Below are 18,104 nucleotides of genomic sequence, written 5' to 3' on the forward strand. Positions count from 1 at the left end.
GATATCACCAAGTAAATATGTTAATAATGCCCTTTGGCTCTTTGGAAACACAGAAAAATTATAAAGGCCCAAAAATATTTAAATTCTTTATTGGCCTATTAAAATAGACTCACCTGTTTGTAGTAAAAAGTACTGTCATTAACTACTATAAGAAGTAAGCTAGAAGCACAGAGCTAAAAGTTAAACAGGTTACCCAGGAAAAGTGGCATCATATGAAGATAGGGAAGGGAAAATTAGAATGTCACAAAGACATTTTAGAATTCACTTAAAGTGTTTGGCACTTTTTTTTTTTTTTTTTTTTTTTTTGCGTTACGCAGCCCTCTCTCTGCTGTGGCCTCTCCCGTTGCAGAGCACAGGCTCCGGACGCGCAGGCTCAGCGTCCATGGCTCACAGGCCCAGCCGCTCCGCGGCATGTGGGATCTTCCCAGACAGGGGCACGAACCCGTGTCCCCTAGCATCGGCAGGCGGACTCTCAACCACTGCGCCACCAGTGAAGCCCCTGGCACATAATTTTTTTTTTTTGGCGGTACTTGGGCCTCTCACTGTTGTGACTTCTCCCATTGCGGAGCACAGGCTCCGGACGCGCAGGCTCAGCGGCCATGGCTCACGGGCCCAGCAGCTCCGCGGAATGTGGGATCCTCCCAGACCAGAGCATGAACCTGCGTACCCTGCATCGGCAGGCGGACTCTCAACCACTGCGCCACCAGGGAAGCCCTGGCACATAATTAAAAAAAATTTTTTTTTAAAGCATTAGTATGAGAAAGACTGGAAGACCAAAGAGAGAAAAAATAAAAAGTCTAAAGAACATGGTAGGTACAGTGGGTGCTTTCAACTTAACAGCTTAAAACATGTTTACTAATTTTTAAATAAAAACAGGAGGAAGCAAGAGATTTACTACACAAATTAGGTCCCAAAAGTTTTGTTTTAAAATTTAAACTGGTATAGCTAATCACTACCTAGCATCCTCTCCTTTAATGAGAGGGGATAAGGGAGGAAAAGCGACTCAGTATGTATTTCTAAATATTCTTTTGAGTAAATAAAGACAAAAAAAATAGCAATTTTATTATCCTGACACAACCATTCTCAAGATCTTGTTATAGTTTCTCCTGAACTTCTTTCCTATACATCTAGTTTTTAAGTATCAACTTACTATATATTGAACTTGGTGACTCACCTATTTAAGACGAGCAGTTTCTTTATAATCTTTATAATTCCCTCCCCCCCCACACCACTAAATAAATCAACAAATAAAAAAATAGGGAAAGGTTCTATAAATGCAACATTTTGAAGCAAAACACCTACTCCTCATAGGAGGCTCTTCAAGGTTCTTTTAGCTTTAGTAGCAGCCACCTCTTATTCAAGATCATTCCACACAACTGAAACTCCTATTATACATATTTATGCCAATTAAGCTCGTAATTATACACTAATTTGTTCCGATTATTTCATGACTTTTCTAACCACATAACTACCAATCTCGAGGACAGAACGATGTAATATGCAAATTAACTAAATAAAATTCATATATGGAACACATTACCATGGACTAAGTATCGAACAGTATAGAGTCTAAAACTGGGACTTCCCTGGTGGCACGGTGGATAAGACTCCAAGCTCCCAATTCAGGGGGCCCGGGTTCCATCCCTGGTCAGGGAACTAGATGCCACATGTGTGCTGCAACTAAGAGTCCACGAGCTGCAACTAAGGAGCCTGCCTGCCACAACTAAGACCCAGCACAACCAAATAAATAAATAATTTTTTTTAAGTATATAAATAAAATAATAAAAACAGACAGGCCACTCAGAAGTAATTCAAATTACTTACAAACTTAAACAAATAGTTCTATTTCTTTAATCCCCAACATTCAGGTCATGGTCATAATTAACATCAAAATATCAATATAGTTATTATTTCCCTGAAGTTTCCAACTGTATTTGCTCATCAACTTGTTTTCTGACATTGCTTTGGTATTTCTTGGCTCTAAGAAAATAACTTTAAAAACCCTAAATATGGGGCTTTCCCGGTGGTGCAGTGGTTGAGAATCCGCCTGCCAATGCAGGGGATGTGGGTTCGTGCCCCGGTCCGGGAGGATCCCACCTGCCGCGGAGCGGCTGGGCCCGTGAGCCATGGCTGCTGAGCCTGCGCCTCTGGAGCCTGTGCTCTGCAACGGGAGAGGCCACAACAGTGAGAGGCCCGCGTACAGCAGAAAAAAAAAAAGAAAAAGAAAAACAAACAAACAAAAAAACCCCTAAATATATAAGAACAGAAGAAAGTAATAATTCAGAGATAACCATCTTTTTATAACTCCATGAGACTGTGCACCACCTAGAAGGTCCTTATAGTGACTGGGTTAGACTAGTACCAACATGCAAGTCTAAATAAATATAGCCTAAGGAGTCTGCTTCAATACTATGTAACTGTCCAGACAAACTTAACTTCCAATATCCACTCCAAATGACTAAGAAGTGATATAGTTATCTTAGTGATATTTCAAGAAATGGGCTTTTTTAATGCCTGTGTGGATTTCCAATTTGTACCTCCAAGGATCAACAATATGTTAACAGTGGTTTCTGAGGTACATAAGTTAAGGGTAACAAGTTTGCTAAGTCATCCATCTCTCGATGAGGTCACCAAGGAAATTAATCAAAAAGATCCCATGATGGAAGGTAACACAACCCCTACTCCTTTGAAGCAATGATTCCTCTGTTGAAACCTCTGATCACTCCCTCCCCATCTATTTATTCACCATCCTTTCAATACTCAAAACTCCACATAAATTTTTATAAATTGAAGCAATCTCAGCAAGTATATTGAAATTTCTCTATTTACATATTATGACTTAGTCTGTGTCTGATGCCTATAACAAAAACCCCAAATGTACTCATCAATGGAAAAAATAATAATAAAATAAACTCTAGATTATCCATACTAAGAAGAGAACAGCCAGGCATATTCCAAAAATAATCTACAAAATGTTTTAGAGTGTCTATTTTTGCAGCAGATTCACTTTTCTAATTATATATTTCATTTAAGTCAATATTCTTAAGTACACACCAGCTGTGGAAAAAGGAGGAGCCTGAGTGAATATAAAACACAAAAGGAAGACAAGCTAGGATAAAACACTGACGCTCATGATCTGCATAAGAACTCACAGCAACACGCACCTAAGCAAATAATGCCTACCCTTAATCTACACACTTTTCATTGCCAACTAATTCTTAAATAGTTCAAACAAAACAAAACAAAACAAAATCAGTATTTAAGTACCACTATTTGAAATTCTGAAGATGAAGGGCATAATTAACTCAATGGTTTAAAAGCAGCGTTTAAGAAGGAATCATGGATTCATTTGAAAATCAGATGAAAGATGCAATAATCAATTTTACACACAACCTGGTTGAGGAGTGAGAGGGGATCATGGATACACAAAAATTCATCCATGCATAATCCCAGAAAGCCTCAGAAGGCTTCAAAGATATACGATCATAGGCAAACAATATATACTATGGTTAAACATCAAGGCTTATAGCAAGCAAGCAAAGTTTGTTCTACCATACTGTTTTCACAATCTGTATGAAGTCCCTATTGGCCTTACCATATTGTCCCAAATTTTTCCAGAGCCTCCACAAGGTCTGCTTCCACCACAGATTCACAGAGTCCTCGAACATGGACAACGGGTGAAACAGAAACTTTATGATGACTTCCACCTGCCTCCTAGCAAGATAAAATAATTTCTAGTTAAAAACTTTAAAAGTCTAAATAAATTGCTCTTTTAGTAAACCCATCTCTGCATTAAAAAGCAAACATTAAAAAAAAAAAATCCCAAACCAAACTGCAATTCATAAGTTAGCGAAAGGACCCGAGAGTAAAATCACTAATTAAATGTTTGGCATGAAAATTCTGATTTCTTAAAAGGGAGCATTCTCTCTCAATAAGAACTACAGATAAGTTATTTAATAACTCATTTCAACTTCAACTTACATAATATTGTACATCAACTATACTTCAATAAAAAAATAACCTTCAACTTCAAGAAAATCTCAGAAAAAAAGTCAGCAGATACACAGAGCATGCTACATGCTACAATTGGAAACATACTTTATATTCATAATTTCACTTCCATAAAAATCAAAATCTCAAGAAGACCAAATGAACAAAAAGTCCCAATTAAAATTTCTTCTTTAATATAAAGATTATATACTTTATTTTTCCTGCAATATAGATTAATATCATCATTTGTCCTTGTTTAATTGGTTACCTAGTCCCACAATAATTTGAAGTTACTCAGTACACCTGACAACTTAAATTTATACAAGATACCATCTTTGCTGATGAACAAGGAGTACTCAAAAATACAAGCCTTGGGAAATTTCCTGGCTGTCCAGTGGTTAGGACTTGGTGCTTTCACTGCCAGGGCCTGGGTTCAATCCCTGATTGGGGAACTAAGATCCCACAAACCGTGTGGCACAGCCAAAAAAACAAACAAACAAACAAGCCTTCCTGGGCTTCTGTGAAGTACTGTGTATCTTTGAGTATGCCCAGCAAGAAGTTTTAAAACATATGGTCTTAAACTTTATTTTAAAAGGGACTATGTAGGAGAATTAGCTTGAAAATGAAAATAGCTCTCATTTACTTATTCAAGTTCTATTAAGACAAAGATCTGTATTTACAACTACCCATTGGGTACCTCTCTTGCATCACTTCAGAAATGACCTCCATAAAAAATGAAATCTTGCCATTTGTGACAACATGGTTGGATCTAAAGGGTATTATGCAGAATCTAAAAAACAAAATAAAGCAACAAGCAAAACAAAACAGACTCACAGATACAGAGATCAAATGGGTGGTTGGGGGGAGGGATGTGAAACAGGTGAAGGGGATTAAGAGGTACAAACCTGCAGTTACAAAATAAATAAGCCATGGGATGTAATATACAGCATAAGGAATATGGTCAATAATATTATAATAACTTTGTATGGGACTGATGGTTACTAGACTTATGGTGATCATTTCATAATGTATGCAAAGTCAAATCACTATGCAGTACACCTGAAGCTAACATAATATTATATATCAACTATATTCCAATTAAAAAGTAATTTCTAAAGGAAAGAAATGAATTCCAAGTACAATTCACACGTATACCAAAAAAATCTATTAAAGGAAAGGTTTTTTTCTCCTCTAAACAGGAAAAAAGGGTTTTTCCTCCTAATCTAAAAACACAAATGTTTTACCATTAAAACTTAAGAATCATTTTAGGAACATTAAATCCTTTTTTGGCTATTTTTAAAGACTCACCAACTTTGCTTTATTATCATAAAGACTGTTAGAAAATACTGTAACAGTCTTGTGCCATGCCAATAAAAAAATGTCCGAATTTTAAAATAGAACTAATTTAAGTATATAAAGTAACCATGAGACTATTCTTACACTCTTGTCAAATCCAACAAATAAATTAAATCCTTTGCAAATACTAATTCAGTCCTTGGAATTTTATTTGAATTGCTTATGCTGAGTTTTTTCTATGGTTCAACAGATATTCATTACATGCCACTAAGTCTGAAATGAACCATTCTGATTGTACCCTATGTATACCAACACTTTATTAGCAACTTTAACAAATGCGACCGCCTCGGTGAAACTCAACAACCAAATGTACATTATCCTCATTAAGCTCTTAATTACTGGATGACAATAACACAGGAAGAAAGCTCTAAATAATACCTAAAAACCTAACTTAGAGAAAACATTTAAAGTATAAATAATAAGTTTTACTCTAAAAATAATTAGACAATAATAAACTACAAGAAATAAGACAGTCATCTCCTTTGGTCCTTAGAAATGAGCTAGCAAAGGTAAAAATGCAAAAGAAAATTATATTGGCCTGGGCTCCTCCAAAAGTAAAAAATAGTGGAAGGAAAATTTCAGACTGAGAGTAAAGACAACAACCAAATGCAGTATGTGAGCCTTCATTTTACAATTGATAAAAACTGCTACAAAAGACATCTTAGGGAAAATTGGAGAAATTGAATTATAAACAGGATATTACTGAGTTAGCCAAAGAGTTCATTTGGGTTTTTCTGTAAGATGTTTTTGATTGTCTTAGGTACCATTATGATGGCAATAGCTATATGAAAAGAATATCCTTATTCTTAGGAAAACTGTGATATTTAGGAATGAACTATCATGGTGTCTCAACTTAGTTTCAAATAGTATAGAGAAAAAAAGTATGTATATAAATATATACACATATAGAGATAAAATCCCAAATGGCAAAATGTTAAAAACTGCTGAATCTAGGTGAAGGGCATATGTAATTAAATATTTTACATAATAAAAAAATTGGGAAATTATTGTATAATACATTTAAGACCTACGAAAAGGTATGAAGAATATAAAAATATTAACTCACTACCCAGTTTAATAAATAAAACACTAGGAAGAGGGAGCTGAACACATCTCCTCTTCCTACCTCCCTTCCCAACACAGAGAACCACTATCCTGAATACAGTGCTAAAAAATGAGTACTTTTCAAACTGGTCTTCTTACAAAGAAATGGATTATAGGATCAATTTTAAAAATCTCTCAAAAGATCTGATTTTAATACATTACTACTTAATTATATTTCTTAAATGAAACAGATCAAGATTTAAGTTATTCTTTAAAAGCTGAAAGATGTTAAATGCAATCAATATGGTACTCAGGGGGAGATATGATTATCTCAACCTCAAGGATGAGAATATATCCCATACCCTCTGTATTTCCCTTATTCCCACTCAATGACTCTGCCTTTCGTGAGTTTATCTACCTTTCGTGAGTTTATCTACCTTGATATTTCTCTATTTTTAAATTATGTCCCCTTTTCTTTTTTCTTTTCTTTTTTTTTTTTGTGGTACGCGGACCTCTCACTGTTGTGACCTCTCCCGTTGCGGAGCACAGGCTCCAGACGCGCAGGCCCAGCGGCCATGGCTCACAGGCCCAGCTGCTCCGCGGCATGTGGGATCTTCCCGGACCGGGGCACGAACCCGTGTCACCTGCATCAGCAGGCGGACTCTCAACCACTGCGCCACCAGGGAAGCCCTGTCCCCTTTTCTTGAACTTAAAATTTTCTCATCCTTTCTGTAGTTTATTTAAAAAATTAAAAAACCCTAGTGTTGTTTCCAAATATAAAACTGATATATTAAAGTTATCTATTCAAACTATATTTTCACCACCCCTCTTTTTCCCCACAAATACTAACATGTTTCTTTTTTTATAAATTTATTTATTTTGAATTTTATTTATTTTTTTACACAGCAGGGTCTTATTAGTTACCCATTTTATACATATTACTGTATATATGTCAATCCCAATCTCCCAATTCATCACAACAATAAATTTATTTTATTTACATTTATTTTTGGCTGTGTTGGGGTCTTCGTTGCTGCCTGCGGGCGAGCAGGGGCCACTCTTCACTGGGGTGTGCAGGCTTCTCATTGCGGTGGCTTCTCTTGTTGCCGAGCATGGGCTCTAGGCGCACGGACTTCAGTAGGTGTGGCTCGCAGGCTCTGGAGCACAGGCTCCGTAGTTGTGGCGCATGGGCTTAGTTGCTCCATGGCATGTGGGATCTTTCCCGACCAGGGCTCGAACCCGTGTTCCCTGCATTGGCAGACGGATACTTAACCACTGCGCCACCAGGGAAGCCCCTAACATGTTTCTTAAATCAACATTTTATCTCTACCTATACTATATGGTGGTGATAAGAAATCTGAAATCATCTTCAGAGCTTCTTTTACTACCCTAAAATTACCTCCTGTAAGCATCATACTATGCATCTGAATCTTAAATTGGTGAATAGTCAGTATTGTTTACTCCATCCATATATTAATACTTTGACCACGTCTTCTAAAGCTTAAGGAGTATTTTTTAATCCTTTCTCATACAGAAGCTCAAATTCTTTCCATTTCAAATGTTTAGTTATCTAGGCTCTCTCCTGGTCTATTTATATCTATTATTTATCAGACTAGAAACAATATTCCAAATAAGTACCCAGCAAATGGAGGCATACCTGCAATTTCCGTATACTTTTTTCTTTTTTAATTACTCAATCCCTTCTTTAAGTAAACTGGGTCAACTATAATGAAGACATTATTTGGTCCTCACTGCAAGCTACAGACCAGTTACAAACCCCCAGCCCCTCTTCAAAGGCTACCTCAAAGACAAACTCCAGTAACATCCATCTTGAATGCCAATTTTGATGACTGCAGACTGAAAACCAGGCTTAACTAAAGAGAAGGGAAGCTCAGAATAGAATAGAATATAAATGAAGCTTCCATATGAGAGGAATGAGAAGGGCCCATTAAAGCTCTCGATATAGTAAAACTGTAAACTCACAAAGGCAATGCATAATGTCCTCAGGCTTTTTGTTTTCCCAACATCTCCACGCATAACACGTGCTCAACAGCCACTGAACAGCCTTTTCTATCCTCCTATAAATATAATATATAAAAAAGACCAAGCTCAAATTCAATAATTCATCCTCCAAAACCAAACGTGCACAGATCCACTGCAAGTGATTATCAGCCTCTCCTTAATCACCTCCAATGACAGGAAAACACACTACCTTGTGAGACAATCTACTATATTTTTAGAAAGTTCTTCATAATATGCATCCAAATCTGTCTCCCTGTAACTTCCTACACAAAATGGCCTTTGAAGTCAGACAAGCGTTTGAATATTTGGACATTTACTGGCTGTGCGATCTTACGCTACGCTACTTACTTAACCTTTCTGAACCTCAGTTTCACTTAAAAAAAAATAAAACAGGTCTGCCCTGGTGGCGCAGTGGTTAAGAATCGCCTGCCAATGCAGGGAACACGGGTTCAAACCCTGATCTGGGAAGATCCCACATGCCGCGGAGCAACTAAGCCCGCGCACCACAACTACTGAGCCTGCGCTCTAGAGCCCACGAGCCACAACTACTGAGCCCCCGTGCTACGACTACTGAAGCCCGCGTGCCTAGAGCCCGTGCTCCACAATAAGAGAAGCCACTGCAATGAGACGCCCACGCACTGCAATGAAGAGTAGCCCCCGCTTGTTGCAACCAGAGAAAGCCCACACACAGCAATGAAGCCTCAACGCAGCCAAAACTAAAAAAAAAAAAAAATTTTAAATAAATAAAAAATAAAACAAAATCTTCATCACTTAAAATTACAACAAATAGGACAAATATGAAATGTCTAGCACAGTGCTAGATGTTGTTATTAACAGGATTCGGTAAACATTAATTGCCACCTCCTGTCCTTATCTTCATTTCCCTCTGCTACATAACCTTCCTATAATTTGAAAGGATTTCTTAAATCACACCTAAGTTTACCCTTCAGGCTAAATGTCCCCCAGAGTCTTCTGTCATTCCTCTTATGATATGATCTTGAGTGCCTTCTCTATTCTGGTAATCATTTTCTGGATACATTAGAATTTATCAAAGTACTACCAAGAAATGAGTACAGATTTCCAGATACTTAAGATTAACCCCCCTTTTACTTTGGATACTTCACATAGATCAAGGACAAACTAGTTTTAAGGGACAGCTGCAAATAGCTTTTAACTCACACTATACTTAGAGTTAACTAGTACATGGTTTTTCTTTTTTTTGTTTTAATATTTATTTATTTATTCAGGCTGTACCGGGTCTTAGTTGCAGCATGCGATCTCTGAGTTGCAGCATGCATGTGGGATCTAGTTCCCGGACCAGGGATCAAACCCAGGCCCACTGCACTGGGAGCACAGAGTCTTACCCACTGGACCACCAGGGAAGTCCCGGTTTTTCTTAAAATTAAACAATCACATCTCTTTACTTGATCTTTTTCTTAATAGAGCAGATCCAAAACACAGGAAACCCTTTAATTTTCCTATCCTAAAATGTTTTAAGGAACATTTGATCACATAACAAAAATAACTTTGATTCAAATAACTTCTTAAAAAGTAATCTTTATTTTTTTTGCTCATGTGGTAGAAATCCTTTGGTTTTGCCTACCCAAAACTCCTTCCCCCTTCTTGTGGCTGAACATAAAAACAAGCAAACGAACAAACAAAAACTCCTCAACCTCATATTATTCCACTGGTATTCTCAGTCACACAGTCGTAACTCCCCAACTTCAGAGGTAGTCCAGTGACTAGTTGGGGGTAGGGAGATATAAAAAATGGCTGATCAGAGGGGATAGCTATGGACTCTGAGGGAGAGACTGTTCTTCTTTATTTACTAGCTATAAAAATGTAAGCCTAGCTTTATCACTACATAGAGGAAATAGAGCTGAAACATGGAAAGAGACAGAATCTAGTCCCTATGACATCATCTAAAACCTTCGATCCTGCCATGCCTAAAACTAATGCTACAACTTGGCATTCATAGTTATTCGGGCCAATAAATTCCCTACCCCTGCCCCCTTTTTGTTGTTTAAGCTCATCTTGAGTTGGTGCTGTGGCTGCAACTGCAAGCTTTGAAAGTTGTATTCAATTTCATAGAGGGAAAAAATATATTTTCACTCCTTTATAAAATAAAGCACTAAATGATGTAGAATCACAGATTTTTAGATATGGAATTTTTTTTGTAAATTATATCCCATCACCAAGAACAGCACCTAGCACATGACAGGGCTCAAGTATTATTTTTTTAATGAGCTAAGAGATCACAGTGATCATCTAATCCAGCCATCTCATGTGATAGGTAGCAAGTTGAGTTCCAAAGAGGTTAAGTCACAAAGCATGTTGGTAGCAGAGCCAAGACACCTGCTCTGGTTGGGCTTAGGGCTCTATTAACAGCACTTTTCACTATATGTACTAACATGAAGAAACTGTCACTTGTTAAAACCAAAAGATAGTAAAACCTACTACTTTTCATTTACTTCCCAAAACTAAGCCTAAAATTCTCACTCTACTGCAGCAGCTCAGCTAAATAAGACACAGGACATTACCGTTACAGAAGCCTCAAGGCTCTGGCACTTACCTCTGAGGTACACACCACAGTGTAGTTACTATGCTCACTGTCACAGTCTCTAAACTTTTCCTGTGGGAGCTAAGCTAACAAAGTGCCTTCATCCCATCTCCCATTCTATATTCATCCCAATAAGCCATCATAATAGTCTTATCATCTCTGTAATTCAGATCATTAAAGTTTAACTATATCTTAAATTCAAACTAGATTCTCTATATAATGCATATTCCTTTGTTTGGAAATCCTAGGATCCATATTTTTTATCTTGGCATTTTGCCATCTTACAAGTCTATTTATTAAAAGTTGAGAAACTTAAATTTTCACCTCATCAACAATCACTTTAACAATCTTTGATTTGCCTGTTTAGTCACTAGCAGAATAGAGTAAAAGAAAAACTTAAGTCTCTAAAATGCATTAGTACTCCATAAATTTTTATTGATACCAATCTCTATAAAAGCAGACTTTTTTTTGTAAGTAAACTCCCAACTCAGTTCCTCAATCGGTTTTGCCAAGTGAAGTGCTAATATTCAGAAGTCAAGCTGCTTTCATAAAAGTTAGCAGATACAGAAGTTTACTATTATGATCTTGAAGATCATGCCTGTTAAATTTAAGAACACAATTTACTCCACAAGAATAAAGTAATTGTATAATACATAGCATGAACCTCCATAATTAAGCTTTGTTCAAAATGCAGCCCAAAGAATTTGAAACACTCTGCGAGTTTTTGCTCTTCAAATTAATACCAGAAGACACAAATTTGAAGAGTGTCTTACTTCTCATATCCAAACTACAAACTCATTTCTCTTTACACCTTAAAACATCATTCACAATTCATCCTTAAATCAGGAGCATTTGTAGAAACAGTTTTTCTTAAATACTCACATTCCTCTTTAAATCTAGTTATTATTAAATAACTCAAGGAAAATGAAAAGCCAAACAATGTAAATCATTGAAGTCTTACTGTACACTTTTACAAACTTCCAACTAGCATTGAAAGAATTACCTATCATTGTACTTGATCTGCATTTACTTAAACACTTTGTACAAAGGGGCTGGGCTGAAGTTGAGTCAAATCCTTTTCCGTTAGATGAATTACCATATTTCTTGATGATGACGCACTAGACAGTAAACTTCTATTCAAGGCATTCCTGTCCTAGTAAAATTATTATGCACAGGTTTCCATAGTTGCAATGATTTCAAACAAGTACCCAAAATTACACGAAGAAAAATGTTTAAAAACAGGAAAAATAATCCTTCATTAGATTTCACAGTACAATACTGGTTCTACTGTTAAATAAAAGCAATTCACCCGCTCCTAAGAAAAAACAGCAATAAGATAAACAAAATTTGAATTTATAACTCAATCTGCATACATTAGTTCCTGCCTGGGTAATTTAAAAGCTGCATGACATTAATCACTGAACTACAACTTCAGGTATGGAAAACGTGAAGTTCAACTTTCACATTTTACATTGTAAGAGAACTCAGAACAGTAGTTAACTGACTTTCCCAAGGTCACACAGACTGTATGCTAGCTAAGACTCCTGACTCTCCCCAAGACCTGTCCAGTGCTATTTCCACTGCTAAATACAATTCACTTTGGATGTATTAATTATACATTATTTTCTTCCCAACATCCAAAATAATACTATTGGCTTAATATTTAATGTTTTCGAAAACAACTTTTGTAAACTGGTTAAAGTATCTTTCCAAGACACTTAATGTAAGACATTTCATGCTACTGCATAAAAACTCGAGCAAATTTTTGGCAAAAGAAATACACTGATCCAATGCATCTAAGTATCAGTTATAAGAGTCCAATATTCCAATTGTGTTTTCAATTTCCACAATGGAGTTAGCTTTGAACTGAAACTTCCTAAGAAAAAATGCACTTTCTTTATTCACACTTTCAAGTTGCATTTTGAATACTCCAAATATTCAGGAACAGAAGTAGAAAGCAATATCTAGCCATAATAAAACTATTTTTGGGAATTCCCTGGGTCCAGTGGTTAGGACTCTGTGCTTCCACTGCAGGGGGACACGGGTTCGATCCCTCATCAGGGAACTAAGATCCCACATGCAGAGCAGTGCAGCCAAAAAAATAAATATTATAAATAAAAATAAAATTTCACTTAAAAAATAAACTATTTTATTTAGAGGAAGAAGAAGCTCCTTTTTAAAATGTGTTGCAACATTATCGTATTTGTAAACTCTAACACCGGGGATTACTGACCAGAATTTTTTACAATAAAATGCAAACAAGAGCTAAAAGACTTCTAATTTCCCTCTTATTAAAGGTGAAAAACATTTTAATCTAATATTAGAATATATGTGCACTATTTCGTAAATTTCGGGTTAAGTTTGCTTTAAAAAAAAATCACAATTAGAATGTGTTAAATGTTTAAAGAACATCCAGTCATTAAAACAGCTTAAGCGCACCAAAAAGGGCAAAAACGTTTCCTTTGCTTTGTTTCCTTAGTTTCCATCCAGCTGAAGCTGAGTTGCCACTTGCTGTGGATAAAACGATTTTCACATTCCTTCTGCCTCCATCTAAGCTTTCTGATGAGAGAAACAAGAATCTAGGAACGTGTGTTTGATGCAGTCCTGAGTTCAGTTCTTTTTGTGGAACGAATTGGGAACACACTGCCCATGAAGAACTGAGGTGATTTTAAGATTTCGTTTTACTTGTAAGTAGGCGTGTGCGAACACCTGCCAACGCATTTTATTTTTAACCGAAGAGCTAAACACTATACTAAGCAATCATCAGGAAACTGGGGAGCAAAGCGTGCGCGCCAGGCCTGCCAAGAGTAAAAAATTTTTAATTAAACCTTCAGGGGAACTGGGCGGTGAGTCCCAGAGCTTAATTTGTCACTTAGCGGCGGCTCTCCTCAGGACCCAGGCGAAGAGAGCCCTGGGCGGAACCAATGCCACCATCCCGTGATTGTGACCAGCGCGCGGATGCTGCGGGCAGGGGGCTGAAGGGAGCGGGTCGTCAGACGCCGGCCAGCCGCCCGAGGAGTGAAAACTAACAAAGGGCTAATCGCGCACCAGAGCCCCCCGGAGCGGAAGCAACGCCTCCCCGCCGCCCCCGCCCCGCGACCCTCCCCAAGTTCGGGCCGGCAGAGGACTCGCTGCGGGGCCTGCGGCCAGGCCGGGACCGGATCCGCGGTCGGGTTGCTGGAAACAGGTAGGGCGAAGAATAAAAGCCCCAAAGAGAAGAGCCGGCGCTTCCCGACCCGATCAGCGCAGCGAAAAGGGAAAACGAGGAGGGCGGGAGGCCCCGAGGCCGAGTCCCTGCCGCTGGGCCCTGCTTCCCGGGGAGCCGCCAGGCACGGCGGTCGGGGCGCCGCGCTTTGTTACCGGCTGTGAGAAGCTCCGGCCGCCGCCACCGCCGCCGCTATCGCCCCCGCCCCGGGGCGTCGCTTCCCGGCGGTTCTCGCCTTCCTCGGCCGAGTAGTCGATCTCCCCCTCCTCAGTCTTGAGGCGCTTGGCCTGGCTCTCGTACTCCCGATCCTCCTCGTACGTCTCCCTGGGGGAGGATGAAGAAGAGGACATGGCGGCGGCCGGAGGGACCGGCCGGCTAACGGGTGGGGGTGGCGGCGGGGCGCGGGCCTCGGACGCCGCCGGCCAGTCCCCGTCGCGGGCAGCGCCTCTTCAGCGAAGGTCTGCGCGGCCCGGCTGTCCGCGTGGGCCGCGCGCCCAGAAGCCGGGTGGGTGCGGAGAGTGCGCGGGATGAGGAGGGCGCCCCGGGAGGAGGCTCCGGAGCGGCCGCTCCCCTTTATCACGGAGCCAACATTCAGCCTCTCCCTCCTCCTCCGTCTCCGCTCCCAGTCCCGGGGAGCAAATCTAAGGATGGGGACGCGACCGTGGCTTCCGGTCTTCCCTCCTCCCCTAATCCACTCCTCGCCGCCCAGGCCGAGCCTCCACCCCCACCTTCGCGGCCGCCGTGCAGGATCGAATCCAGCCTCAGCCCGCGGGAAGCGCGCCCCCCCAAGCCCGGGCCTCGCTCCCTATTGGCAGAGAGAAAAGTCGACCAGGCTTCCAATTGGCTGCAAGGGCTGTTCGTCAAAAGCCGCCCACGGCCCGGCCTCGCCCCTCTCCCTGCACCTTCCGAACTCTCAGCTGGTTTGCTAGTGCTGACCGCTCAATGCCCGCAGCGTCCGGATCTGGAGCCGTGGCTACCCGACGGCCATTAGCACTGTTGGGCCAACTGGAGGTGAGGCGCGGAGTGAACCCCGGCGGACTAGGAGGCGTGCGGTGGGTCCAGGCCTGCGGTGTTAACCACCCTCCCGTTAATTTAAATGCTTTTATTACTTCTCTTCAAAAGAGAAAATCCCTGCAGAGACATCTCGCAGCCCTGAAACTACAGGCTGTGAGGGGAGAAAAGGGATTAGAATCGTGAAAGTAGCCTTCTCCCTATGTTGTGTGAAAAATCTGATACAAGTGGATGGACTCTCTCCCCGCCCCTAAGTAGATATTACAGAACACTCAACATTTACTGAGGTCCAAGTGTGAAGAAAGCCGCTCGTTTGATCGGTTAGCACTCGGGTCTTCTGGACCCTTCTTTCCTGACAATTACGGGAGACTTGTATCAAGTCCCAGCTCCCATTAAATGTGTTTTAAACCTTCCACATAAAGTTTCTTCCTGCATGCCAACCCCTTCCTTTCTAGGCGATTTATTTCACACCATTTATTTTTGAAAGATATGAAAGCCTATCAAAAGTGTTTGTCCTTTGGACCACACACAGCTCATTTCCTCTGTGGAGCCTTGAGGCCTCCGCGAGCTTCTAGTTACTGCCCTCTCTTTTTGCAACAGAGCCCTTTATACCCACCTACTAGGATGTTCTTTTTTTCAAGACTAGAAGCGTTTGGAGACAGGAACTGTGTGTGCTCTTTTCATCTTTGCAAACCCAGTTCCTGTACAGTCCCGGGCGCAAGTTCCCTGCTCAACAAGGCTGAACGAGTGGGCCTTGGGAAATAAAGGTCCAGTGTCAGAAGAGGAACTGGCAGATCTCATGCAACCTAGCTGCCCTCTGTGACTCTAACCCTTGGAGGATTGCCGAGGATCAAGAGTCACTTAAGTGTTTCTAATGTCCTTGTCCCTCAGATGCGTCCCTAAGTGTGGCTCTTCCTTTCCTAATGGGGTGGATTTTTCCCTCCCCCAGCCTATTGTCGCTTCTTTCCAAAGCTATTTCCTCCCCCCCAAAAAGCCATTTGTATTTATTGCTGACAGTGCTTTAACCTACGTTTGTTTTGTTACTTTTATAATTTACACTGCCTGTCGTTTCGGAATCCATTTGCAAGCTTCTTTACAACACCGTACAGCTATAATCAAATTCGTGTGCGCCTGCAGGTGTACACTGACAAAATAGAACTAAAAAACAACTCGAATTTTATTTTTCTAAATTATGATAAAATGGAAGTAGAAGTATCAAAGAGGGAGCTGCAGAGCTGGGTGCAGATGAGGAAATGTTGCCAGAGCACTGGGAGCAGTGAGCAGAGCTGAACGGCCTTGTACAAACTTCCCAAATATTTTGTGTGATAGTGAAAATATTTAAAATTCTCAAAGCCTGCATCCAACCTATGGATTATACCAGGTTAAAATGCAGCTCTCACACCAATCAATTGGTAAGGAAGCCCAGCCTTGCTGAACCTTGCTACTATACTCAGCGTTTACTTCACTAAAAGTAGGTTAGAGTCAATACGTACTAGTATTAAACTTAATTCTTTTTTCGGACAGCTCAAATCAAATTGTTAATTTAAAAGACTAAGAAGTAAAACTCAGGAAGCTTGTTTAAAACTCATCCGTTAGTACAGTGACCTTTGAGCTTATTGCAGATGAATTGTTCAGTGACAGTAATTTCTTAGATATGGAAAAGGCTAACTAGCTCATCACTAAAACATGAGAAGAGCTAAATAAGGAGGGCATAAATTATATTCTGCACGATTTAACTTAGATGAGATCAAGAAATTACACACTTCCCAGTTAGCCAGAAATGCCTTTAAAACTCAGAAACAGCTCCTAAATGCGTGCAAATAATCAGTTACTTAGCTCAACCTGGAATCTCTTTTTTGCACTACTGTACATACAGCCTCAGGCCTTTGGTAAATTGTCTGAATGCTTGATTGGATTGGCTGCTGTTGATTGGGGTAGGCAATCAGCCATGAATTCCCATTGACGCAGCAGCTCGAAGGGGACTTAGGGGTTATACTAGAGTGAGAGAGAGCTCCAGCGAAGGTCTAGGGAAACTGATAGTCAAGGTCCTTTATAATCTAGCCCCAAATTGCCCTTCAGTTTTAAACCTCATTGCTGACCTATGTAAAGTAATTTATAAGACATTGTGCTGGGCGATGAAGAGACTAGAAAAATATATGAGCTGGCTTCTGTCTTCTTTTTTTAAATTAATTAATTTATTTTTATTCTTGGCTGCGTTGGGTCTTGGTTGCTGCGCGCGGGCTTGCGCGCGGGCTTTCTCTAGTTTCAGCAAGCGGGGCTACTTCTTAGTTGCTCCGCGGCATGTGGGATCTTCCCCGACCACGGCTCGAACCCGTGTCCCCTGCATTGACACGCGGATTCTTAACCACTGCACCACCAGGGAAGTCCCTGGTATCTGTCTTCTCAAAGCTTGCCATCAGGTTGAGGAAACAGGGCACATACCCAAGAGAGGCTACAAGGCACATCTAACATACATGTAATAACAGCAGCCACTTACAATGTGCCAGGCACTGTGCTAACCACTGCAAGTGTCATGTCAGTAAATTCTGACAAAAGCCAGAGGCATTATTATTACTATGGCCGTTGTACAATTATAGAAAGTCTAGGAGAAGTTAAGAGACCTGCCCTAGAGCCACAGTTAGTAAACTAGAGAGCCAGGACTGGAACCCAAGCATCCGATTCCAGAGCCAGTACTCTTCGTAGAGAAGAATGATGATATAAGTATTGCATTGTTTACTGCCACGGACATACAGATCAAATTTAGAATCATTTATCATGATACTTATTCATTCATTAATTTCTACTAGAGCTTATACAGCTGTAACTCTGGGAAGGCATAAATAGGTTATAATTATCAGTTTTTTCGTTGGTATAATGAAATTCAATTAGCTTCCTTAGGAAATTTTAAATATAATA

General features: G+C 40.1%; 2 protein-coding genes across 3 annotated transcripts in view; one reads left to right on the top strand and one right to left on the bottom strand.

Moving 5' to 3' along the window:
- HNRNPLL (heterogeneous nuclear ribonucleoprotein L like) overlaps positions 1 to 14,774 on the bottom strand; it is a 36,731-nt gene extending 21,957 nt beyond the window's left edge. Inside the window, exons 1-2 of the mRNA XM_082672361.1 lie at positions 14,333 to 14,774; positions 3,596 to 3,714 (exon numbers count right to left, since the gene is read on the bottom strand). Of these exons, the coding sequence (XP_082528487.1) occupies positions 3,596 to 3,714; positions 14,333 to 14,527 (314 nt within the window). The 5' untranslated portion in view covers positions 14,528 to 14,774. The remainder of the gene's footprint in view (positions 1 to 3,595; positions 3,715 to 14,332) is intronic.
- Positions 14,775 to 15,082: 308 nt separating this feature from the next.
- GALM (galactose mutarotase) overlaps positions 15,083 to 18,104 on the top strand; it is a 95,964-nt gene continuing 92,942 nt past the window's right edge. The window contains exon 1 of one of the 2 annotated variants that reach the window (XM_082672577.1): positions 15,083 to 15,188. The gene's annotated coding sequence lies outside the window, so the exon portion shown is untranslated. The remainder of the gene's footprint in view (positions 15,189 to 18,104) is intronic. The other variant, XM_082672578.1, reaches the window with a different exon arrangement.

The sequence above is a fragment of the Grampus griseus genome (assembly GCF_964374135.1).
Source record: "Grampus griseus genome assembly, chromosome: 15".
In the NCBI taxonomy this organism is placed as follows: domain Eukaryota; kingdom Metazoa; phylum Chordata; class Mammalia; order Artiodactyla; family Delphinidae; genus Grampus; species Grampus griseus.